We start from the raw sequence: 26,560 nt of genomic DNA on the forward strand, positions 1-26,560 counted from the left end.
TTTTAAACTCCTGTCCCTTTCTGAGTCTGCCCTCCATGTAATCCTTTCTCCCTCTCTTTCACCTTCTCATCCCTCACTATGTCTATCTCTCTCACCCAGCCACTCCCCCAACTCTTCGCCTCCTCCCTCCCCTGCGCCTCTGCATGCTCCTTCTATGCCTTCTCTTTCGGTTTAACCTATGTCCTCCTCTCTCTCCTCCTGTTCAGGCTGCCACTCAGCTCCTCCCTCCTCTCTGGTTGTTTCCCCCATGGAGCTGCATCACTGCTTTCTTGGCAGAATCTGCTTCACATATGATTGCCTGTACGAGTGTGTGTGTGTGTGTGTGTGTGTGTGTGTGTGTGTGTGTGTGTGTGTGTGTGTGTGTGTGTGTGTGTGTGTGTGTGTGTGTGTGTGTGTGTGTGTGTGTGTGTGTGTGTGTGTGTGTGTGTGTAGCACTCACTCCACTGTGCACAAAGTGCACTCACATTCATGTTCACTCAGGCGTTCACACGAGCACACAGGGCTGCACGCATCTGGCAAAAGACATACACTCACACACGATGGGGAAATTAGCATGCATTCTCCTGCTGCTGTCATGTGACTGCAGACTGAAGACACAGCCTTCTGCAACAATCTGCAGTCAGCTGGAGCTCCTGTACACCTCCGGCCCCCTCGTCACTGAGAGGAGACACTCTGTACACTTCCTCAATGGGAGAAGACGCTGCGCAGAGCAACTGGCCAGGGAAATATTGAATATAAAAAGGTCTTTGAGGAGTGAAGACGAAGACGGGTGCAGTGCAAGTAAAGAAGAGTGTTTCTCCACGTCAGATTGCGTAGAACTTATTGGTTTCATGGTCAACGAGATAAAATCTTATTTGAAGACTCAGAGAATGTGAACACATTTCTGTATGCCAGGGTCAAGACTGAAAATGGACAGCATTGCATTGAAAACCCACAAAAAAACCACTGCATCACAGACCCTTTTGGAAGATCTTTGAACACAATGAAGCGACCATTTGTGAAAACTTTATAAAAAAAAAAAAAAAACGTGAACACAGCTCATGTACGCATCCACATATCCAAACTGAAACCCAAATGTATATCTTTGTGCCAAACTTTTTCTCATGTAGAGGGAAAAAAAACACACAATATCAGGTTGCTTTAGAATCATAATATTTAATCTTTAGTTATTTATCATCATCTTCATCATCATCATCATCATCATCTTCTTCTTCTTCATCTTCATCACTGAGTACATTCTCTTTGTTCTTTTAGAATATATTTTATTTCATGGTGCTGACTTGTTTAAATCATTTACATAAGAATAAAGTCTGAATATTTACATCAGGACACAGAACAAGCAGAACCAAAGAAAAACAAGGAGGAGGAGGGAGTTTGATTGAAGGGAAAGCCTGTGTGTGTGTGTGTGCGTGTGTGTGTGTGTGTGTGTGTGTGTGTGTGTGTGTGTGTGTGTGTGTGTGTGTGTGTGTGTGTGTGTGTGTGTGTGTGTGTGTGAGTGTGTGTGTGTGTGTGTGTGTGTGTGTGAGTGTGTGTGTGTGTGTGTGTGTGTGTGTGTGTGTGTGTGTTACTCTTGTGAGAGATGAGGTCATCTCTCTGTGATGACCTCCCACTCAAACTGCTGGTTACTTTGGTAACCAGTGACATACCGAACCTGATGCAGTTTGTGGGTTAAAAGAGAGAGCAGGAGGAGGAGGAGGAGGAGGAATAGAAGGAGAAGGGAGGAGGAGATAATGGAGAATCATCGGTGATGTGGAGACAAAACCTAAACCAGCAAATGGTTTCACTGGACTGGAGGAGGACCTCATAACACACATGACATCACCTGTTTCATATCTGTCCTAAACCTGTTTCACACCCGTTCCGCGGAGTTTCTGAGACGTCTTGAGATCAGCTTCAGACTCGTTTCACACATTTCCCCACCGGTGTCAGTCCTTGCAAACTACTTTGAGACCTGTTTCAGACCAGTTGCAGTCCTGTTCGACACCTGATTTAATCATGTTTTCAGACCAGTTTCACACCAGTTCAGATGGGTTTCAGGCCAGCTTTGGACTTTGGAGTGGGACGGACTGGATGAGCTCTCTGCTCAGAGGTTTTTCTGTTGGTGTGTTGAGTGTTTGGTTTGCAGGCAGATGTTGGGTCACCTGTGAACACAGTGGGTTCTGATTGGCTCGCTGCTCTACAGCACTGACACTGAAGGCGAGTGAACAACGAAAGGGGCAAGATGCGATTAGAACCACAGGGGGAAAATGCAGCATCGGAGAAATCCACATCATGTATATCTGTGACCATGACACCAAGAGGACATGAGACCATCAAACCATGAGATCATGAAACCATGGGCGAGAGGAGACAGCAGAGGAAATCACATCACTCCAATACCGGTAATATCGAGAATTATACAGAAATATCTAAAGTTCCCATTTTAAATTATGAAGCTCTTAACAACCAGGTTTCATCAAATGTTAAAGTTAGTCCAGCGTTATCCAGAGTGCTGCCCTCTGGAGGTTCCTGTTTCTAAAAGTAGAATGGGACACAACATTTATCAGGCTGTTCTCGTGTGGAAGTGGAACACCAGCTATAGGTAGGGTGGCGAGCACAGTCTCTATTTTCAAGATCAGGTTTCAAACTTTCTTATTAGATAGAGTTTAGAGTTACCTGAGTTTTACTATTTTGACTATTCTCTAACCCCAACCAGAACAGCAGATTGTCTCCACTTCTGAGTCTGGTTCTGCAGAGGTAATAGGGACTTTTTTTCCTTTCCACATTTGCCTATGATGGCCATGTGGAACAGTCGTGTTTTTCCTCTGTAAAAGCACCTGTCGTGGAAATGCAACTGAAGTCAGACAAGATGAAGCTGTGTGTGAGGACCCTGCAATAGCTGCATTAATTTTACGTGTGGTGATGGGTTCAGAGGCTAAAGCTCCATTTACTTTTCTCACCTTCACTGCAGAGAAACTATACCTGACTTCCAGTTCCACCAAGGGAAACAGTCAGCGATACTAATACATCTAACCTGCAGCTCCATATGAGCAACCCAGAAAGCAAATCACATTAAAGATGCTGACAGACAAGTGATCAGGCATTTGGGCTGGTACTGGTTGTTGGACTGGTTTTGGACAGGATGTCAAGAGACATTTTTAGATTGGCTTAAGGGGGGGTTCACTGGTATCGGACTGTTTCTTGTATTGTTTTTTAGACTCATTTTGGATTGTTTTTTAGATGGGTTTTGGACAGTTATAGATTGATTTGGACTTGTTTGGAACTGGTTTGAGACTGGTTTGTGAGTCCTTTCAAATTTGGTTAGGATTGGTTTCAGACTGGTTGTTGGACTGGATTGGGGCTAGTCATTTCCAGGCTGAGTTTCTCCTCTTCAAACCTTGTAATTGATCTTTTTCTTTATGATTTCCAAGTTCAGAAAAGACTTGAGTAAAAGAGCTGAGTGAAGCTGATTGGTGCAAACCCTGAGGTCATGTAACTTGTTAGCCGAGCATTAGCTTCTATACTAGTATTCATGCTTCAGAAATGATGGAGGTGATGTCGCAACTGTCTGCATTAAACCGAGAGGATGACAAATCAAAGGAGACTTCTGATAGGCTGTTCAAAAGAGGGCTGTAGAAGCAGCTCAAAACTCCATGTAAACACACATAACAGTGATCCTGCTGCTGAGAATCAGTCACCAAAGGCTGATATATTTGTGTGTGTGTGTGTGTGTGTGTGTGTGTGTGTGTGTGTGTGTGTGTGTGTGTGTGTGTGTGTGTGTGTGTGTGTGTGTGTGTGTGTGTGTGTGTGTGTGTGTGTGTGTGTGTGTGTGTGTGTGTGTGTGTGTGTGTGTGTGCTGTACACATCAGGCACCGGGGTTCTCCCTACAGCTGCACAGGTAGGGAAGCACTTGGACTGTTAGATGTTGTGTTGCTGCAAATGTGTGGTCTCGTTACAGATGCCTTGTGTTTTTACAGATGTGTTGTGATTTGATGGGATGTTACTGATGTATTTGTGACAGATGTTTATTGTTGTTGCAGATGTGGTGGGCGGTCGATGTGTTGTTACTGATGTGGTATTATAGATGTGTTGTTACAGATGTTTTGTGCTGTTGCAGATGCGTTTTGCGGTTCCAGATGTGTTGCGGACGATTTGTAGTGCGGTTACAGATGTGTTGTGTGGTTAGTTCTATGTTGTGTTATAACAGATGTGTTATAACCGATGTGTAGTTACAAATGGCTGTGTTGGCACGGATGTATAATTACAGATGTGCAGTCATAGGTGCGTTATGTTCTTACAGATGCGTCGTGTTGCGTTATCCGAGATGACTTGTTGCAAGATGCATTGTGTTGTTACAGACGTGTAGTTGATGGTATGCTAGGTTGTTACAGATGTGTTGTGCCATTCCAGGTGTGTTGTGTCATTCCAGATGTGTACTTGCAGACGCGTTGTGTTCTTACAGATGCGCTGTGTTTTCACAGATGTGTCGTCACAGACGTCGCAGATGGGTTTTTTTGTGACACCTTGTGCGACTGTAGATGTTGTGAGGTGTGTGTAGTTTGGAGTTGCAGCAGTCTGTAGTTCCCCTCTGAGAGGTCCCTGATCTGTCTGTGCTGTCTATGCGGGAGCAGTCTGCCGACACAAGAGAACCGGTGGCTGTAAAGAGAACCATGTCGGACCGTCAGTGGTGTAGTGGAGGACTTGGCCCCCGGGAGACCCAGAGCTGAGATGCAGCTGTCACCCCCCCCCCCCCCCCCCCCCCGCCTCCCCCCCACCCCCCACCCTCGTGAGCACCCCACTGCTGTAGCGTCCGTGTGATGTGGCGCAGGATCGGTTGTCCTCACTGGACTTTGTCTACTTTGGTCTCTGGGCACAGCGGGATCATGGCTTCATGCTCAGACAGAAGGGAAAAGTCTGTCGTTGGATGTCTGAGATGTCCGGTGTGTTAGATTCCTGCACCGAGCAGCAACAGAAAGGAGGGGCAGAGTGGAGGAGAGAGGAGCAGGAGGAGGAGGAGGAACAACAGAAAGGAGAAAGAGGAGCAGGAGGAGCAGAGGAGAGGAGGACTCCTCTTGGTCTGTCTCAGACTTTACAGGAGAAAACCTGGATGAATAAGGTGCTCCTTCTGCTTGTTTTTCCAAGTCAAAGTTCATTCAGGGTGAGAGGATCCGGCCTCTAACAACCTATTTGTGAGGCAGCTGGGCCGGGCAGCTGGGTGGGGTAGCTGGGCGGGGTAACTAGTCGGGTGTTTCTTCGGGGTGCCCCTGGTTACCTAGATGATGGGCTACTGCACTCGGAGGCAGGACAACAGAACTGATGGGCGATGTCGTCGTCTTCATCTTCTCTGAGAGACAGACAAGAGAGAGACAGATGGACAAGAAGCACGGGGCAGAGACAAGACAGAGAGACAGACAGCGAGGGAGAGGGAGAGAGAGAGAGAGAGAGTCAGAGGGAAAGAGGAGGTGGGGCGTTAGAGAGAGACAGACAAAGAGAGAGAGAAAAAGAGGGATGAATGGATGGATGGGAGGAGTGTAGGACTTGTGTCAGCGTAGTTCTGACTAAAAGGTGTGCAAAGGATAGCCAGCTTAGTCTGAAGAGATGGAGACACCTCTGCTCACCAGGCCGTGATTGTATGAAGAGGGAGAGGTGATGGCTGGGTGAGGAGAAAGAGGGTGAGCGGTGGGTCGTGTGTCTGGTGTTTTGTTTTTTTGTTGTTGTGAACTTTCAGAAAAGACTTGTTATTACTGTGACTGTGTCAGGCTGAGCCAATGAGAAGAAGGGAATGAGAATGAGGTAGTGCGGTTCCTCTGTGATCTCAACAGAAAGAGTTGACAAAAGTCCCCCCCAAAAAACTTTCTGTTCTCCAGATTTGAGTGACTCCTAAACTGTCAGAGTTTAAACTCATCACACTTAGGCCATGTTTACACATGCCTGGGTATTTGAAAAAAATGGTGATGTTTCTCTGCATTTACAAATAAACGTAGCGACGACTCAACACAAACGATGATTCCTGAAAACTCCGGCCACAGTAGAGATCTGGACAAATTTGTGTCTCTGTTGTGGCGGATATTTACATCACAGTTCGTTGTTTTCCAGAAAAGCGATACACGTATATAAACCCTATGTATTATTATTTGGTCAGTGATTGTAAACCTGCTAGTGGCTAGTTCCTGAATAGTAGTAAACCTTTCCGTGACTAATGGTCCGTTGACTCTATTAGTGACCAGCTGGTCAGTTGTAGTTAATCTATTAGTGACTGGTTATTCAGTGGTATTTAATCTGTCTGTGACTGGTTGTTCCAGTTGTAACTAAACTGTTTGTGACTGGTTGGTTAGTGATACCTGTGCATTCTTCTCTGAGTTATTGGACTATAACTAACCTCACCAGTTTAAATCAATAAAGGACTTGATTTACTAAGATCCTTCATAAGGTGCTCAATTGCATGCTCCTGTAAATATATTGCATTTGTGGTTTATGTGTGTGTTTTGCGGGTGATGTAATTTTAGATTAGGGTTCTGCATTCATTAGCTATGTTTATATGATAGCATGGAGATGGACATGTTTGTGGAGGAAGTTATAAACATTAGCTTTCCGGCAAATAAAAGACAAATTCAATATGAATGATCATTTGTCATAAAGTCAAAGTTGCAGTAAAATGATGCAACAAACGAAATCTAGAAAAGAGTGAATGACCTAAAGAGGGGTAAAATAAAATGACTTTTTTTAATATATATAAAGTCAGCAAATGAAAAGCCGTGGAAGGCCAGGTGAGGAAATGTCTCTCACCAGAGTAACAGCAGCATCTCTACTGAAGACTTAGTTGATCTCTACCTCCTTTTCAAAAGTGTTTGAATAAACGCCATCAAAAATAATGCAAACATTTTCAGATGTTGTGAGTCAGATTGCACGTGATACATGATTCTATAAGCCTAAAAACGTCTGAGTATGTTAAGCTATCTGGGACACATGCCTCATGAGGATAAACATGCTAAATTGATCATGCGAGTTACTTTGTGCATCTGAAAGACTCAATCGTTACTTCAGTAGTAAATCAGCTATAACATGTACAGATGCGATATCAAGTTTTTATACGCGCAAACCTTCAGGCCCGAGACTGTGGTCTATTATCTAACAGGGATATTTTCTGCAGCGATAATCTGTGGTGGTGTCAAAGCAAAAATAATTTATTTTCCAGAATAATAAGAAATGTAAAAAAAATGTTGGGGGGGGGGGCTGAAGCAGATGTTTGGCTTCAGAGAAACGTGGAGCATGAGGAGGAGAGGGGTGAGGAGGGTGAGGAGAGAGGCAAAGAACCGACAGTGTTGTAGGCAGGTGGAGAGGGCTGCTTGACTTTCAGTGGTTCTGTGTAAGATGGAAGGGAGGGAGGGGGGGGGGATTTACAGGTGATTGTACCACTGTGGGGGAGAGAAGGGAGGAGGATGGGGGGTGGGGGGGGGGGGGGGGGGGGGGTGGGAGGGGTGGCCAGTAAAAAGCATTCAGAGCAGTTCAGACTTTCAAACCACAATTGCGGAGAGACATATTTTGAGGAGTTTGTTTCTGCACAGCTAATTTGAAGAAGAGGTCTCAGAAACACGAGGAGAGCTGTAAACCTCTCTTCTCTGAATTTATTTGTGGAATCCAGCATCTGCTTCATGGTGAAGAGACGTCAAGCTCTGAATGCTGCTTGCCACTTCTTGCTGCACCCACAGGTGGTTGGGGGAGGATTACGGGGGGGGGGAGGCTGGGTGAGAGTGGGTGAGGAAGGGGACTCCGGCCCTTACCTTGCCTGCTCGTGGTGCTTGGCGGGGGGCAGGGCGCAGGGAGGCTTGGGCAGGCGGAGGCGCGCGGGACAGCAGTACTGATGGTAGGTGGCGTGGCTGTTAGGAGGAAGGCTGGAGGAGTAGAGAGAGGAGGAGGAGGAGGAGGTGGAGGAAGGAGTGGTGATGCTGGTAGGGTTGTTGGAGGAGCGACAGGTGGTGGTAGTGGTACAGGTGGAGGAGTAAGACCTGACAGAGCGAGAGAGAGAGAGAGAGAGAGAGAGAGCGAGCGAGCGAGCGGGAGAGGGAGTGAGAGAGAAGATCAAAGATAGAGAGGTGAAGAGAAGATCAAAGATAGAGAGGTGGGAGAGAAAAGAGAGAAAAATAAAGTCAAGAGAGGAACAGAGAAAGAACGACAACAAGAACAACAACAACAGACACGGACACAGACACAAACAGCGTTAGCACAGTTAGAGCATCAGCTTAGCATGTTAGCTTAGCACACAGGTTAACAGCAAGCATTAGCTCAGCACACAGCAGCAGAGAATCGCCACACACCCAGCTAACATGTTACTAACTAGAATACACATATTGCATCAATTCCAATAAATACGCCCGCCCAACACATGGACACACAAACCAAGTTGCCCTTGATCTGTCAACGTGAGTGAATGGGTGAATGTGACGGGTCATGTAAAACAGCAAAAAAGCTCAATATAAGTGAATTTTACATTTACACACAACAATTCAAGCTGTTTTAGATGTGTATGAACCTGCTTTTGCGACACTCGGGTCAGAGCATAATTACAAACAACAGCAATATTGGTGGTAGGGGACAAGAGGGTGGAGGACGGCGAGGCCTCCATCACTGATAATAAGCCCATCTCTTCCAACCTTTGACTCTTTGCTCCGATTCAACATGACGCTGCTCTGAAGAGTTTGCATATTTGTCATCTCCTCTTTGTTTTCTAGTGTAAATGTCTTCATTTAACTTGTAGCTCGAAACCTCGAAGGGGCCCCAAATCTCTCTTTTTTTTAAACAGTATTTTCAGTTGGAAACCATGTAGACAGTGACCAGTGTTAATGGTTAGCATGTCTTTTCATGAAAGCAGACAGTCTCAACTCAGCATGGCGTGGTTAGTGAAAGGCGGTTGGAGTCAGACCAGTACAGGAGCACAGTACAGAGGCAGAGAGGGGGCAGATGAACACGCAAAAGGGTTTACTGTGTAGGCAAGGTAGAGATGAGGTGACTGTTGTTACTTCACTTCTGTAGTTTAGAAACTGCAGTACCACTGCACCATTGAGATGAAAACCTGTGTGACCGACAGAGATGCTTGTGACAGGAAGCTAAACCACATTCAGCTTGTGGGGGGGGGGGGGGGACACAAAAACATTTCCTGTGTGAAACCTTGCTTTCTCTGATTATAGAGACAATGTGGCTGAGTGACTCAGAGAGTGCAATGGTGAGTGTGGGGCTTTGAGGTGAATAAAAACACAAAAACTCATTTGGCGTCAATTGGCTCTGTCTTGCAGGAGTGCTGTCGCCCTTGTAGTGTCCAGTGTAGTTACAGGTGCTTTGTTACTCGAAGAGTACTACTTGAAGACAACTTGAGACCATAACTTTGGCTTTTTGTTTCGACTTTACTGATAATATTATTGATAAAGAATTCTCTCAACCAGAATGAAGCACTTCAGATAATCTGTAGTAAAATTATTTACCGAGCTTCACGACTGCTAAATCTGGGACCACAGAGAGAAGATGTTCATTACAGGTGAACTCAGCAGTAATTTAGGTATAGGTTTCCAAAACCAGAAAGTGTTTATTTGTAGGACAACATGCAGAGAAAGCATTGTAGTGTGCACCGTCACGTACACAATGTGTACAACGTTCACCGTCACGTCACGGGGAAACACAGAGAGGACTTTCCAAATTTCAACAACCCCAGAGAAGCAAATGTAGGCTCTTCTTAATCTACAGTCATTTGACAAACATATATCTGCTTACTTTCAGAGTACAGATGAAAACCAACCTACGTTATAGCACTTTGCTTCAGCAAGCTAACGTGAACAAGGTGTTGAGTGGGATAGTGTAGACTGTAGAATGAATAGGCTAAAGACCTCTCTCTCTCTCACACACACAGACAAGCAAGCATGCACCCACTTTAGTAAAACAAGTTAACAAGAGACTTTGGTGAAACTGAAGGAAAAAGATCACCAGTGTCCTTAACTAATGATATGTGGTCTGATCTCTGAGTGTAAGCGCTCATGTGTACAACAAGGGAAAGGGATTTTAGATGTTTCCAGCAAACAGAGTAAAGAGCTAATTCCCACCGTCTTCGAGGAGATCACGGAGGAACATGGCATCCAAGAGAAGATACGTTCTCACAGACAACGCTGCCAACCTGAAGTGTGTTTTTAAAGTTCACATGCCAAACCAGATGACATTGAGATTGATGAGGAAAATGTAGATGATGAGCCCCAATCAAATTTTTCATTTCCAAAATGTTGACACGTGTTTGGATAACTGCACATCATTCATGCTTTTCATTGAAGAATAAAATATTCTTCGCTGTGAAAATGCTGATTTTGACAATCATCCTTGCTCTATCACCAATTTACGTGTGACTGACATTCTAGGGCCTTAGGACCTTGCTATAGGAGGCTTGCAGATAACAAATAAGCATTTAATATTCAATTAAAAACTAATAAGAGGATAATAGAAACTATTTCACAGTTCAGTTTACAGGTGCTCAGTTTAGGGTGCTGATAGAAGCCATGTGTCAACTACAAGGGAAATAAACAAGTACATGTCGTGAAGTTTGGAGTGAGGTGAATCAGGGACATGGCACAGGTTCAGTTATAGGTACAGGTACAAGTGAAAACCATCACCAATGAAAAGAAGCTATTACCCTAAAAGAAAAATGACTTCTTTACAAAGCAAGAAAGTGTATTGGAGGCATCAGCAAAAATGTCAAGGAGAAAAGGAAATATATTACTGTAAGAAGCTAAATTTACAAAGCAGTATTTAGTACTACAATGCAGCCGAATGTACCATTTAAGGCCTATCTAGTTTTCATTTTTATAAATAGCAATCCCCTCCCGCCCCTACACACACACACACAATGGTTGCAGATCCCCAAAAAATAGGATGGACATCCAAAACACCAATTTCTGCAAAAAAACAAACAAAAAAAAAAACCTTGAATCCATCCACTCAATGATAATGCCGAAATGCTGGGTTGGGTAAGATGATTGTGTTTGTCTCCTCCAAACTGGACTGCTTTAATGACTGCACTACTCATCGGCTCAATTGCAAGAGCCTCCAAGAATTACAACACTTTTAGAACAGTGCTGCCAGGATCCTGATGAGAGTGTCACGTCCATTCTACAAACAATTCATGAGCTCCTTGTCTCAGCAGGACTTGGGCAGAATTTCAATGATCTCACTCGTCACTGAGCAAGCACTTTTTCCTCACGGTGAGAAAATCCCAGGTTTGAGTTTCTATATGGAGTTTACATGTTTTCCATTTATATCTGTGGCTTTCCATCCAGAGTTGATAAACATGTGTCCGAGTTTAGTAGGCCACTCTTAATGTCCCATTGGTGTAAATGTGAGTCTGCCCGTCTGTGCATCCCGTGATGGACCATTCACCTGTCATCCTTCATCCATGGTCAGTAAGGATTGACTCCACTATGACAACCCTATGAATCTGAGTTCACTGAATAACATAGATTGAGAAGATCGATGGATGAATAAATAGTTTACAAAAGAATTTTCTGTGAGATTTAGGACACAGCCATATTTCTGTCCCTTCTAATAAACCACAAGGTCTCGGTCGGACTATTCTGCTACTTGAAACTCAGCCTTTTTTTTTGGTGTCAAAGTTCCTGAGGAAACAGCGTTGATCATTCACTGTTGTTACAGCTCAAACTAGAAAAGGGCACGCACACACACACCCACACACACACGCACATACAAGTGCACGCACATATATCAACTGCCTGAAGGAGGCGCTGACACAGCTTTTCACAGCTTTTCACAGCTTGCACGGTGTTGTGCAGTAGCCTACATAATGGTGCACTGTTCCTGCTCACACATGCAGAAGTGCAGTGTCCTGCTGCAGTGACCTAGTTTCCCCTCGTTTCAGTCTGATGTTGCAGAACAAAAATGAGGATCGTGTGAGGTGTGAAGCTTAGATAAATACAGAGAGGAAAGTAGGTCTCCTGCAAAATCCTCCTCCTCACCTTCACAGTTTTGAAGCAGATAGCTTCACCACATGTTCCAGAGCTGAAAGCAAGTGGCATGTGGTTCTCCGAGTACTGCCCTCTGGAGGTTCCTCGAATGTCTACAAGTAGAATGGAAGGCAGAGCTCTCTGATGTCAGGCTTACCTCATGTGGAGCCCCCGAGTTCAGGGGACTAACACAACAGATTTAACCTTAAAGAACCTTAAAATCCAACAAGGCTTAGAGAAAAAATATTTTTAGTGTTGCTACTGTCAGTGTAGACAATTGGGAGAAGTCTTAACATACAGTAGCTTCATTCAAGCAATAAGCTTCAGTCTTTCTCTTTCTTACTCTGTGTTCTTAACCCCCCCCCCCCCCGGTCAGTCTGTGCTCTTTCTTCTGTATTCTGTGCTCTCTCTGATTCTGCTGCGCAGCTGTTGGACTGATGGAGGTTTATCATGATATTCAGACTGTGATGTGATTGGTGCTTTATAAATAAAACTGACTTGAATAGAAAATCCCTGCACATTCTCAGGGTACCCAGCAGTTGCCATGACAACAGAGTTTTTATCCTCCCTCAGCCTCACGAGCAGCAGAGATGAGCTGCATGTCGCAATTCCATGTTGTCATGTTTCATTTTACACACGCACACACGCACACGCAGACACACAACACGCACACACACACACACACACACACGCAGCACGCATACAAAAAAGACATTCTGGTTCTGAACTCTAAACTCTAACTTGTGTGTGTGTGTGTGTGTGTGTGTGTGTGTGTGTGTGTGTGTGTGTGTGTGTGTGTGTGTGTGTGTGTGTGTGTGTGTGTGTGTGTGTGCGTGCGCGCGCGTGCGTGATCGCCATGGTTACTGAGATAATACATCAAGACTCGTTTTTTTTAATGACACAAGAAGGTAAAAAAAGAGAAAGATCTGAGGAGGTGTCACAGTAGATTGTATCTGACTTTCTCCTCATCTCTCACACTCCTCAGGACTGGACTACTCCTCACCCAACTCCTAAACACCAGGCAAATTCGGTCCTGACTCCTACAGACCTAACACCTCAAGACCCAAACCATCCACACCTGAATCATCCAGACCTGACTTTTGCAGATCCTTACACATATAGACCACACTCCTACGGACCCAAATCCTCTACACCTGACTCCTCTGGACCTGACTTCTCCTGACCCAACTCCTACAGATCGGATTCAAAAAGACCCAATGCCTACAAAATCAACTCCTACAGACCCGACTCCTCCGGACTCAACTCCTAAAGACTCAACTCCACTAATACAGACTGGATCTTTCTGGAAGCAAGTCCAACAGCTCTGACTCTTGTCTCCGCACCTTAGCTTAGCATCAACGGGAATTATTTTGACCCACAGTTGTTTTTGCTATCGGTAAGGGACAGAGACCTTGCCTTGGTGTGCGTCTGGGCTCCATGCTGTCATGCCACCATTTGCCCCAGTGCAGCATGGGATTTATTGGCTCACAGTGTGCCGAGGAGGCAGCAAGCAGCTGATTTTACAGCCAATGAGCCATGTTTCAGCTGATGTCACACTCATCGTTATTTTGAGTCCCTTGCCAGAGCTGCCAGAATTGTACCTGAACACAAAAGGCTCAGGTTTCAGGATCTCGGTTGCTTCAATGACCCAAGTGTGAGTGACACTTTTACTTGTGTGATCTGCTTTTGGTTTCATAGGGTTCAGGACAAAGCATATGTGAGTCATCGCTGCGTGTCCCAGCCGTCATCTCTGCAGCTCTGTTGGGAGCAGCTCCTCTCTGTGAGCAGTCCTTCAAACAGGTTTCAAACAGTTGCATAGCAACAGTGATGGACTGCCACAGAGGGACGACCCGGTAGAGGCCCAGGACGACCACAGCTTGGCACCCTGTAGCTTGGCAGGGCCCTGAGTACAAAGACAACACCAGTGAAGATCTATACATCCTGATGGGGATGATCCTCAGATACAGTTGCCAGGCAACAAACTTTATTGCTGCTAGCAAACACAGTTCTTTAAAAATTAAAAATGTTTGCAATGTTGCAAAATTCCCCAAAAAAAGCAACGGAGAAGCTGTTCAGCTATTGATCTTGTGGTTACCATGGCAATTAGTACAGAAACCAACTTTCCTTATATCAAAAGTGTTATTTTAATTAAAAGTCAAAAATCATTGTTATGTAGCACAATCCAGTCTTGGTTTTACTGATGAACAGATGCTATTGTGGCTCTGCAGGCCCTTCCACATTTCACTTGTTCCCAGATCAACCTTCCACTCTGCAGCCACTGATCACACAGTTTGAGTTGCTGTCTGTCATCATGAACCATGTCCAGAATCACAAACCTCTGAACACATGTGGCAGCGCGGTTGTGTAAATGAAGAATCAAACAAAACCACCCATCAAAGTTTTCTACACATTCATAGTGTGAGAAAACTACAAACAGGAAAGAGAGAAGAGTCTCAAAGTCTGAGCGGAACACAAGGTTTGACAAATCAGACCATGTTCAGACAGGACACTGTGAGTCCGGAAATTTAGGGCCAGAAATTCACAAAAATGCTATATAGTAGTCTTGTAAGACTCAAAATGTTTCATTAGCATGCACTTTGGAAATAACCAAATCTAGTGTGTGAAAAGCAAGAGAGTTGTTTTTGCTGTGGACTCTGAATGAGTGCAACACAGCAAATAGGTAGCCTCGGTTTGTCTCAATCTTGTGCTGCCTCAAGCTTTGTAGGAAAAATGCAGAACTTACGGTTTGTGGTGGTGGAGGGTGTTGGCGTGATGGTTGTTGGCAGAATTGGCTTTGTGAAGTCGCTCTAGCCTTTCCTTCTCTTTCTCCACAAAGTTGGTGTTGGTGCCTGTGCTGGTGGAGGGCACTCGGGTCTGCCGGCTGTGGGCCCGTGGCTGGTCCCTGGGTGGGATTGGAGGTGGGGGTGGGGGATCAGGTGTAGCTGGCGAAACCGAAGCTGGGATGTGGGTGGGGACAGAGATGGAGGTTGGATTTGGACCGGGAGTGCCAACAGTGCTGTTGTAGTAGTGGTGCTGCTGGTGGTGCTGCTGGTGGAGGGAGATGGAGGTGGGGGGCTGGGGAGTTGCTTGGTGAAGGATATTGTGGTGGTAATGATTCTTCAAAGAGGCAGATGCTGATGTTGTGTGAGTGGGTGGAGGTGGTGGGGGAGGAGGGGGCAGAGGAGGCTCAGGTGGTGGAGCAGGGGGAGGAGGCGCAACGGGCTGCCGGTCCAGGCGCAGATCCTTGTTCTCTTGGCTGAGCCGGTCTAACTGAACTTCGAGCTCCTCGATTCTGCGCCGCTGTGTTTCCAGAAGCTTCTGCTGGCTCTCGATGATGTTGTTGAGTTCAAGAAGATACTCCACAGCCCGGTTAGGGCTTTCTGGACTACCCTGACCTGGGCCTTGATTAGCATCCATGGCTATACTTGCTATGGTCAGAACTTAAGCCTGAAATTTTTACAGCCTACAGCTGTCAGCTCGGTTTGATGTTAATGCTAACCTTGTACACTGGTTGATGTGTCGAGTCACAGCTGGTGTGGTGCACACGATAAACTCACCGTGTTGGACACACGAGCAGGCTAAGAATCGACAAACTCTGTAAAAGTAGTAACACCGGAAAGAAGCAAATCAGTCTGCAAGCTAAAAACTATACCCTGTAGCCTCAAGATCTACACCTTGGAATGAGGAGCACCCTTCCCCCCCCCCACGCCACCACCAGAGGTGAGTGGGGGGGGGGACTTGTCCTTCTTTGAGTTCTGATTTAAAGATCAGGATGGACCTTGGAGCAGAGTACTCTGGTCACAGAGTTTCATCGAGCTGTGGTTCATCCCCTGGTTTGGTCAGCTGTTGGGTTTCAGACCCATGAAAACAAAGAGGAAACTGTTCCGGACAGTCTGAGCAGTAAGCACGTGGTCCAATCTGCCAGTGACTTAGACAAACCTCCGCTCTCCATGCAGCAGGTCAGACACCTTGACTGCTTTCTGCTCCAGACATCTAACGCAGGACTTTGGTCTTGGGGTCCGCGGCAGCATATCTGCACCAAAGACCCACCTCTGAATAACCTCAGGGTTTCATCCTGCAGTTACTGCCCCGCAGGAATCAAACAGGAGGAATTTTCAAGCAGAAGAACAAGGGTTCCCTCACTTCAGAACGACTTTAACACAACATGAAAACCTCTAGTGTTAATCATCTTCTGACAAACAGGATGGTCCTGGTCTGAGGGCTCAGGAGCAGGACTCATCCCGCCATCCTGCTCTGATGACCATAGTTCAAACATCATGGCCGACAGTGGGTTTCCTCCTCTACAAATCGATGGGACATTGGCATCGTGGCTCCTCTCGGTCCTAAAGAAGAAGAAGAAGAAAAAAAAACAGGAGTTGATCAGTATTAGAGTCACTGACTTTTTCTTTGAATAAGGAGTCTTAAACTCCCAGCTCACTGTAAGATTTTGAAAAATGTTCTTTCAACAATTAAAATAACAATGTTTTCTGTCTTTTAATCGATTTTAAAATTGTGTTCCAACAACAAAAAAGATGGGTATGTTTGAAAAAAAGCAGCAGCAGAGAAAGAGCTAGCATAAGCAGAAGATGTTGAAAAAACCTAAACACTAGCATTCGAAAACTAATGTCCATACTTTTTAATTTTGCAGAATATGAATAAAATGAGCATAAGTACTTCCACAAATCGTGCCAGAAAACGGTACCAAGTTTAGTTCATTGAAAGGCTTCAATTAGAAATTAAAAAATGAGGGGAAAGATCAGAACCTACTCTTCGTAGCTTCTGAGGCAATGTTTGAAATGAAAGAAGATATTTTGAGAAATAAATGTGCATTATATTGGTAGTACTGGGAAACTGATTTGCTCCCTCCCCCATGAAACAACAGGTCCAGCAGTGGCTCCCACCTCATTTGAGATTGGGACTCCTCCGTTAAAACGGTTTGCTTCTCACTGTTCTGTAATTAATGTTTACAGAGCATATTCCCTGTCTTTATTCTTCAAACTCCTACCATATTATCCCCATGTTTTTATCAGTCTTCAGAGGTTATCATCATTGCTGGTCCAATGCTCTGCACCTCATCTTTCACTCCTCAACTGTAAACTACAGACATAATCCCAACATTTGGAGGACAGCAACAGTGAAGAATGTGCCTTCTACTGGCACCAGCAATTACAACATCGCAAATGAAGAAGATGAGGTGATGGAGAATATGAGACTAGTCATTAACTTTAGCTATGAAATGTTCTGAAGTGACACAGGCAATTCATCTTCAACTGGGATTTTTTCAGCTTAAAATGAACTTAAATACAATGCAGCTATAATGTTCATTCAAGTTTTTTTGTTTTTTTTCCGATGGCAAAAAAGGTATATAGGTCAAATGCCAACAGATCCAACTGATGACAGATGAAGCCTAGGATATGACATTCACCTGGTGTTCGCTTCCTTGTTCCTTTCGTAAACACTTCAGCATTAAGCAAAGTTATCAGTTAATCAGAAGTCTACGCTCAATTCTGCAAATCTACCAGATTATGATGACGATTCTTCGTTTCATGGAACCAAGTGACGCCTCAAAACAAGTGACGGCTCACAAAACATTAGATACTAACAGAACTGAACTCGAGCCACATGGTGGCTTAGTGGTTGGCGCCTTTGTCTCACAGCGAGAGGGACCAGGTCCAAATACCATGGAGTGTGCACGTTCTCCCCATGTGTGCTCTGGTTTCCTCCCACAGTGCAAAAACGTGCATGCGGGGTTCACGGGTGACCCTAGATGTGAATGGGAGTGTGTTGCCCCGTGATGGACCGGTGACCTGTCCAGGGTGTATCTTGCCTTTACCCATAGTAAACTGGGATTGATTTCAACCCTGAACAGTGTCAGTGGTATAGAAAATGGATGGATGGATGGATGGATGGATGGATGGAGAACTGAACTCTTGACAATCAGAAGACAGCTGACTTTACTGATTCTGAAAATAATGTCACCATGGTACCATGTGAAGTTCCCCAGTTACTAGTTTCTCTGAGGTCCATCTTAAACGAAGAGACACCTTACTGATCAGTGAAGAAAATCTCATTTTTTACCCGTGAAATGTCCACATTTTTCTCAGAAAAGACAAATGGATCCAGGGGAGGTAAACGAAGCTATAAGCATTAAAGTGTAAAAAAAAAAAAAAAAACCTCTCTCTTTAAACTGGAGATTTCTGCCAACCTTTCTTCTCATTTTACAATATATATTATTCTTTCTTGTCCAGCATATTCAAATATCCAGTTTCAAAAGGTCATAGTCAATCACAAGTGACCCCCTCTAAACACCCTTTGACTTCGCTTGACTCCAACGACCACAATAAAAATAGTCACAACACAATAAACCATCAAAAGGTCTCATTAACACAAAAACTTTAGTGAAACAACCAAAGAGTGGAAATACCTGAGTGCCGCTATTTAGGTACACTATCCAACTTAGTCCAGAGAGCAGCAATGAACACAACCCGCCGTACTTGCAAGTGCGTGCTGTCTACTTGCAAAAACGTGGGCAAAACTTGGGGATTTGGGAGCACGCAGACACACCGTAGCACTTTTCGTGCATGAGGAACTTTCGCTGCGTCCGGGCTACAGATTCACCACTGTACAGGTGACGCGCATGCCTTCAATTAGAAATAATATGTAAAACTACATTGTACAGGATTTATTTTCTCCAAAAAAATCTGAAATCTCCTCCGTGGATGAGTTATCCGTTCACCCTTGATTAGTTCACTTGTATGATTATTATCATCGTATTATTTCCCCATATTTCCACACCATAACAAAGATATGGAAGAATGAGGGAGTTATATAATAAGTTGAGTTTATTTTAATCTAATTCTGGAATCGGAAATTTACACATTATAGTCTACCAATATTTTATATGTAGTTATATGCGGCTTCCAGCCAAGCTTTTCCTCAAAAGTTATTTCTAGAAATGTATTTATTGCATCGCTCAAAAAAAGTGTCAAAAAATGCGTCATGGAGATGAAAACAACACATAAGTTGCTCTGGACTATGTCGCATTTATTTGGAAATGTAATGGCTGCTTTTTTTTCCTTTCTAACTTCCCCCTCTGCAATTTAAAACTATATATCTGTGTGTGTAAAAAAAACCCCATGATGATTCATCCAAGATCACGGAAATGTTACAAATAATTCACCGATTATAATAAGGCGTCTATCTGGAAAAAATCACGTTCATCAACGTTCATCACAATTACACGCACTTACAACATGTGACGCTGTACGATAACGTGGCAATCGCACGGAGATCGTACGTTGTAAGCACGTTGTAAGCATGTACAACTCACTTACCACGTGTGCAACGTATAATGCACGCAACTGCTCATGGCCAGGTGTGGCGTGTAAGGCCATGTATTTACACCTTGCGCAACCGCGTCAGTGACGTGAGTCGATGAACTCCCTCCCTGCTCTTGCCACTCCCTCCCCATGTTATCAGAAAAACGTGGCGGCCGTGGCCTCCATCCAAAAAAACCGTACGGACTAAAAACATGCAGGGTGGGTTGGGAGCGTCGCTTAAGGGGTGAAACGTCTTCCAACACATATGACTTGAGTCCAAGTCCAATTCATCTAGTTCAATGGCTTTGCCTAGATACTGTAAATGGGACATGCATAAACACAGATCCATAACAACAGAAAACCTTTGATTGATTCATTATTTAATTCACCCTATTTGGGCTAAGGCTTATACAGTATGTGGTTGGCATGATTTTCCGATATGTGTGTGTGTGAGGGCTTTTACTCCCGCTGTCCCAAAACTATGTTTAAGACATTAGTTGGTGACTCCAGATGTCATTTGGGTGGGAATGTGAAGGCCTGTGACTGACTGACTCTTTGCGTCTGTCCTGTGATGAATTGCAGACCTGTCCAGGTGTAACCTGTCATCATCACTTCTTGGTATGGATTGTTTCGCTGTGACTACGAGTCCCTATACTGGATAGAAAAGGTGTAGAAGACAAGACGATGTCATTGCTGTTCCAGATATATATGATTAAACAAGAAAGGGTCCTGTTTCTCAACAACCTCAAAACCAAGGAGAAAAAAAACAAACCAAAAGAACAAGTAACCCAATAAATGACCAACAAATCAAAGCAAGAAACCAAATAAAGTAACAACAAAATACAACAACAAAAAAGACACCAAAAAAAAACAATCCAACAAACAACCAAACAATCCAACAACAAAGCAGGTGCACATCAAAGTCAAAATAAAACAGCAAAAGAAAATTTGAAGTCATGAAAAAACATGAAAATAACCACACGAGAAAGAATAGAAGTTACAACCCAATCAGAAACACAGACACACACACACACACACACGCATGCTGCAGCATCGATGAATTAAGGCTCACGAATTTGATGAAGGGAAGGAGGAGAAGGAGGAGGATGAATTGGTAAAGAAGAAAAAGGAAGAAGAGGAGGAGGAGGAGGAAGAGGAGGAAGAGGAGGAAGAGGAGGAAGAGGAAGTGGAGGAGGAGGGGGTGGTTATTGATAGGAGCTTGTTGCTCCTGCGTTGCTGCTGCTGCTGTCACATCACCTCCTTGAGGGAAAGAAAATGCTGCGGTGGTCCTCTTGTTGATCAGATGGTGGGTTCAGTTATCTTTCTCCATGTACTCCTCTGCTCTCCTCGCTACTGCAGGCCTGCCTCTCCTCCTCCTCCTCCTCCTCCTCCTCCTCCTGGTTCTTCTTCTTTTTCCTCTCACAGCCGAGTCAGTCTCGTCCTAATTATCATTCCTCAGCGATCCGACGCTGCAGCGCGATGATCCTCGTCTCCATCTGCACGAGTGTGTGAACGGACGGTGCTGTGATTATCACCGCTGAAATATTCCACTGCTCTCCTCCGTTGTGCCGCTGTAGGAGGAGGAGGAGGAGGAGGAAAGGAGAGAAGAGAAGAGAAGAGACGAGGAGAGAGGGAGAGGGAGAGATGGAGGAGGTGTCGAGTGCAGACAGGCAGCCTGTATGGACAGATGGATGGATGGAAAGATGGAGGAGGCTCAAACAGCCGAGAGAAGAAGGCAGGATGTGTGTGTGTGTGTGTGTGTGTGTGTGTGTGTGTGTGTGTGTGTGTGTGTGTGTGTGTGTGTGTGTGTGTGTGTGTGTGTGTGTGTGTGTGTGTGTGTGTGTGTGTGTGTGTGTGTGTGTGTGTGTGCCAGTTTAGCAGCCTTTCACAGACCTCAGTGTGTGTTTCCGTGGTTTAGAAAATTATGCTTTACACATATGTGATCGAGCATTACCATTAGCAGGTTCTTTGCTGCATTAAACTAATGATGGTTTTAACAGGGTGAATGTAACTAACAAATATCTCGCAGTATTCCACTGAACATAGAATAACAAAGCCTGTGACCACTAGAGAGCAGTGTGAACGACAGTCGGTCGCAAGTGAAGCGTCTGAAAGAAAACGATGCGGGAGAGTTTGGCTTCGGGTAGTTTCTGAGTGGTTCTCCACACATGTCCATATGGCCCTCCACACACTTGATAAAACATACATCTTTGTAAACCTGTACACAATTTTATAAACGTCAACACACCACTATGACCATCCACATTGTCCTATAATCCGATACACACCTCTATAACACTCCACGGACATCTATAGCACTCCCCGCACCTCTATAATCATCAAGAAACAACTGTAAGAGCTCATATACCTCTATTAACCTCCATACATCTCTATTAAACCCAACACACCTCTAAACTCCTCCGTACACCTCTATAATGCCATGCAGACCTTCACAAACCACCACAGATCTCTATGAAACTACAAACACCTTTATTCATCTCCACAGATCTCTACAAAACCATACAAAGCTCCATAAGCCCCGAAGTGATTCCTATAACGCTTTACACATATGTTTAACCATCCACGCAACTCCATAACTCAGCAAACACCTCTTATCCAACCACACACCTGTAAAACACAGCACACGTGTATCACACGTAACATTCTACAAAACCTCTGGAACCGTCACGACACCTATATCCCTCAACATGGTATCCTTCACACAGGTCGATCTACAAAGCTCTAACTCCGCCCACACACTGCTGAAACCTTCCATTTTGGGATGGGGCCGAATCACGAAAATCACGAAAATCACGAAAATCACGAAATCCTTTCTACAATTTTCAGCCGGCTTAGCATGCTGGGGAAGCAGCGCCATCCCTGCTTTTCATGACAACACGTCACTGTTTGGGCTGGACTTTACGCCCCCAAAACACCGCAAAGTATCAACGTGAATGTTTGTAAAAGGCGTTGTACATCGAGGCGGACGCTCTGCAGCCAGAATCGACGGTTTTAAAACGCCAGCGTGCCAAGGAGAACAGCTCGCTCCTCCGCTGTGGCAGGCGATTCACGCCTCCGAGAAGCTGCGTCACACTCCACGCTAAACTGCCTGAAAATAGTCTCAATCATTTGTGTTGCGTTAGAGCTGTAAAAATTGCAGTTTGTTCCGCGTTGCTGAATAATTTCTCCAGGAATTAATAGGAGGTTTTAAAGATAGAACCAGTTTATGATGAGATGATGACGTCACGCAGACCCCCACATTGTCCAAAGTGACCAAAATAGTTTGTACTGCTTCCTTTTCTGACCTTATAATTATCTCAAGTTGCCTTTTGAGAGACTACATGCATAAAGTCATACATTTCATACTTTGCTGTAGAGAGGAGTTTATTATAGCCTCATATAAAATCAACAATAATGATATTAATATTATTAAAGCAAACACAGCTCTGGTATCCAAATAATATTGGTATCGGCAGATCAGATCAGAAGTCAAAACACCAGCATCGGTGCATCCCTACTTCCATTCACCTTTAGGACCCTCCAAAAAACCTGTGTTGATTAATACATGCTTGTATAAACCTCAACGCACCTAAAACTGTTCACACACCTTCTCACAACTTCTCACACTTCCAGGGATGTCCACACACCCCTATATATCACTCCACACTGCTTCCTTCCCCCACACATCCATATGTCTCTTGCCAATCATCGAAATACCTTCACACGTTCCTTTATCCCTCCAACTACTTTGATATAATCCTGCAAACAAAACTACATGCTTTCATACAACCCCACATGCAATATAGACCTCTATCTACTGCCACATACATCTATATACCTTCATAGACATCTATTTAGCTCCAGAAATAGCTGTAAAACTCTAAACCCCCACAATTGCTATATAATTTCACTAACGTCTATATACCTCCACGTACGTCTAAGACACTTGCATGCACTTCTATAAGCATCCAGACATGTGTAAACCTCCACACACACGTCTATAACCATTCACACACTTCAACAACCCACCAGACACCTCTATAGTCCTCATAAAATGATTACACCAGTCTATAACTCTCCATACTCCATTATGACTGTCCACATTGTCCGACCATCATACACACACCTCCATAAGCCTCCAAACGCCTCTATATACCACGACACACATCTTTACCACTCCACAGGTCTGCAACGCTGCACACACCTCTACAGAACACCACACACAGTCGTAACCTTCTAAACCCTTCTTTAACTGTTCACTGAACACGACTAACCTCCACACAACTCTTTAAACCTCGGGACACCTCCACACCTTTAACACTCCACGCACATCCATAACCCTATCCAAACTTCACTAAAGCACTGCTGGAAACACTAAACCCTCCACACAATTCTATAATAAACCTCAAAACACCTCGATAGACCTTGATAGACCTCTATAGCCCAGTACACCTCAATAAACTTCCACACACCTCTATAACACTCTACACACTTCTATAAAGATCTCTATAATCTGTACATATCTCAATAACAATCCAATCACCTATATGACCCACCAAACAACTGTATAACCATCCGCACACCTCTATAGGAGCGTTATAGCCTCTATAATCCTCAACAGACATTTTAAACCTCCAGGCACCTTTATAACCCTTCACACCTTTCTATAAACATCCATTCCACACACCTTATGAACCTCCACACTGTTATATAACTTCACACATCATTATGTACTGACACACCTACACACCTCTATATGCCTATTACCAAAGCTCTCTAAATCAACACAAACCTACAGTAGATACCCTTCAACTCATTATAACAAGACTCTACACCTGTAAAAACAGTACACACGCCTCCACAAACCTCCACACCCTACAGTAGACCTTACACCATTACATATCTATACTTCCAACCACATAATCCTATATATCTCCAACCATCCATCTTCTCTACTGCTTTATCCTGTTTTGGGTCAATGGGTGCTGAAGCCAATCTCAGCTAACTTATGGGTGAAGGCAGCATACGCCCTGGACAGATCCATTGTAGGGCGCACACACACACACACACACACACACACACACACACACACACACACACACACACACACACACACACACACACACACACACACACACACACACACACACACACACACACACACACACACACACACACACACACTTGTGGGAAATTTAGGATCAACAATTAAGCTGGCTGCATGTTTTTGGACTGTGGGAGGAAATCAAGGTACCGGGAGAAAATCCACCCACACACAGAGATATTGGCCGGGCTGGTGTTTGAACCCCTCGCTATGAGGCAAGACCGCTAACCACTGTGCCAGCGTGTGGCCTATATACTGTACCTCCACCCACAACTATAAATACATACATGCACCACTATATAATTCCACATATCTCTATTCACCTCCACACATCTTCATACACCTCCACGCACCGCTATATACCTTCACACACCACTATTCCTTGACAAACCTCGATATCTGTACAAAGTAAACACTTGTACACAACTCTATAAACCATCACACACACTTGTATATACCGCCACACACCAGTATAGCGTGATACACCTGTCCGTACATCCATACATCACTGTATACCTCCAAAACAACATAGCTCCACAAAAACTCTATATACCTTTAGACACTACTGTATGCCATCACATATTTTTTTATACCACACATTCCTATACACTGCCTTACATCACCAAACACCTCCACACATCTGTAAATACCTTCGTAAACATATAGAACTACACTACTACAACTTTCCATAGACCTCGTTAACAGAAAATATGTCTCTAACCCTCCAAACACGATTATAAACCTCAACTCAACCATATATGAACCCAAATCTCTTTACACATCCATGCAACTGTAGCAACTTCCAACCACCTCTGTAACAGTCAACATACCTCTATAAAGCCCCACAACCTCCCATATACATCCCTAAACCAGTCAATAAAACTGGAAACTTTCACATCCCTATACATCCTAACACCTCTATCATGTCAACACACCTTTGTATATCTCTGCTATGGACCCATCCAGACACCTCTATAGATCTCCACATATCACAACATACCACAACACTCTCCCATATAAAACGCTACACACTATTCTATACCATATTCTATAGACCTTCATGCGCTGCCATGTACCTCCACATGTTCTTGCATATCTCCACATTCTTCTATAAGCCTTCACACAACCGTATATCCATCCTTGCGCTTCTATAGATTTCCCCACAATTTGCTCTATATCTCCACACACCATTATGTATTTCCACATAACTCAACGCCTCCACCCACCGCTATATACTTCCACACCGCTCGTTATACCACCACCACACGCCTCTATACACAGATATACCTCTTCACAAACCTCTACACACCTGCACACACCTTTGTATACCTTCACACATTAGTATATACCGCCATAAACCACGACATACTTCCACACGCTGCCATATAATCCTTCACATATGCATCATATAGCCCTCAAAATATCACTCTCTTTAACCCTTCATACTTTTTTTTAATAAACCTCCAATCACCTCATTACACCTGCGCATTCTCACAAGCACAATCTCAGCAAAAGGCTTTTATCTTTACCTTAATTTATATTTCAGATTTTGTCGCCCAGCTCAAGCAAAATGTCTCCGCAGATTGTGACTAAAGAAAAATCATTAAATCAGCGCTAATAATTTACGCACGCGCATGTCAGCACACACACACACACACACACACACACACACACACACACACACACACACACACACACACACACACACGCACGCGCGCACGCGCGCACAAATGCACACGCACACACGCGCAGCGTCGTCATGCAGAAGACGAGATTGGACTTCACCTCCAGCTGCAGCTCGTCCGACGCCGAAAGGTGCGCGGAAATCACGGTAATCACATCGTTCAGCAGCAGTCACGATGTCGCGAGGATCCCGCCACACTCACGCCGTCACACTCACGCTGTCACACACTCCACGAGCCACTGCTGCGGCCGCAAACGCTCCAGCTACAGTGACTGCAGCAGGATGCATCACCCTGACCGTGTCCATGGAAACTGCGGCAGAATCAACGGACGTCACAGGGATGCATCTGTGCGCGTGCGTGTGAAAATGATGTCAAAAATGATGGAAAAACGATCCGACGAGCAGCTTTTTCTATGTGAATGTGAATGTGAATATATATATATTAAACACATTTATTCCGTTATCCATCTTTTTACAGGTTTTT

General features: G+C 44.4%; 1 protein-coding gene across 1 annotated transcript in view; it reads right to left on the bottom strand.

Moving 5' to 3' along the window:
* Positions 1-15,386, bottom strand: part of LOC308130638 (IQ motif and SEC7 domain-containing protein 2-like) — a gene marked incomplete at both ends in the record, with an annotated part of 45,461 nt that extends 30,075 nt beyond the window's left edge. The window contains one exon of the mRNA XM_080497050.1: positions 14,713-15,386. Within this exon, the coding sequence (XP_080353176.1) occupies positions 14,713-15,386 (674 nt within the window). The remainder of the gene's footprint in view (positions 1-14,712) is intronic.
* Between the last annotated feature and the right edge of the window lie 11,174 nt (positions 15,387-26,560).

Source organism: Blennius ocellaris (genome assembly GCF_963422515.1).
Source record: "Blennius ocellaris genome assembly, chromosome: 5".
NCBI classification, from domain to species: domain Eukaryota; kingdom Metazoa; phylum Chordata; class Actinopteri; order Blenniiformes; family Blenniidae; genus Blennius; species Blennius ocellaris.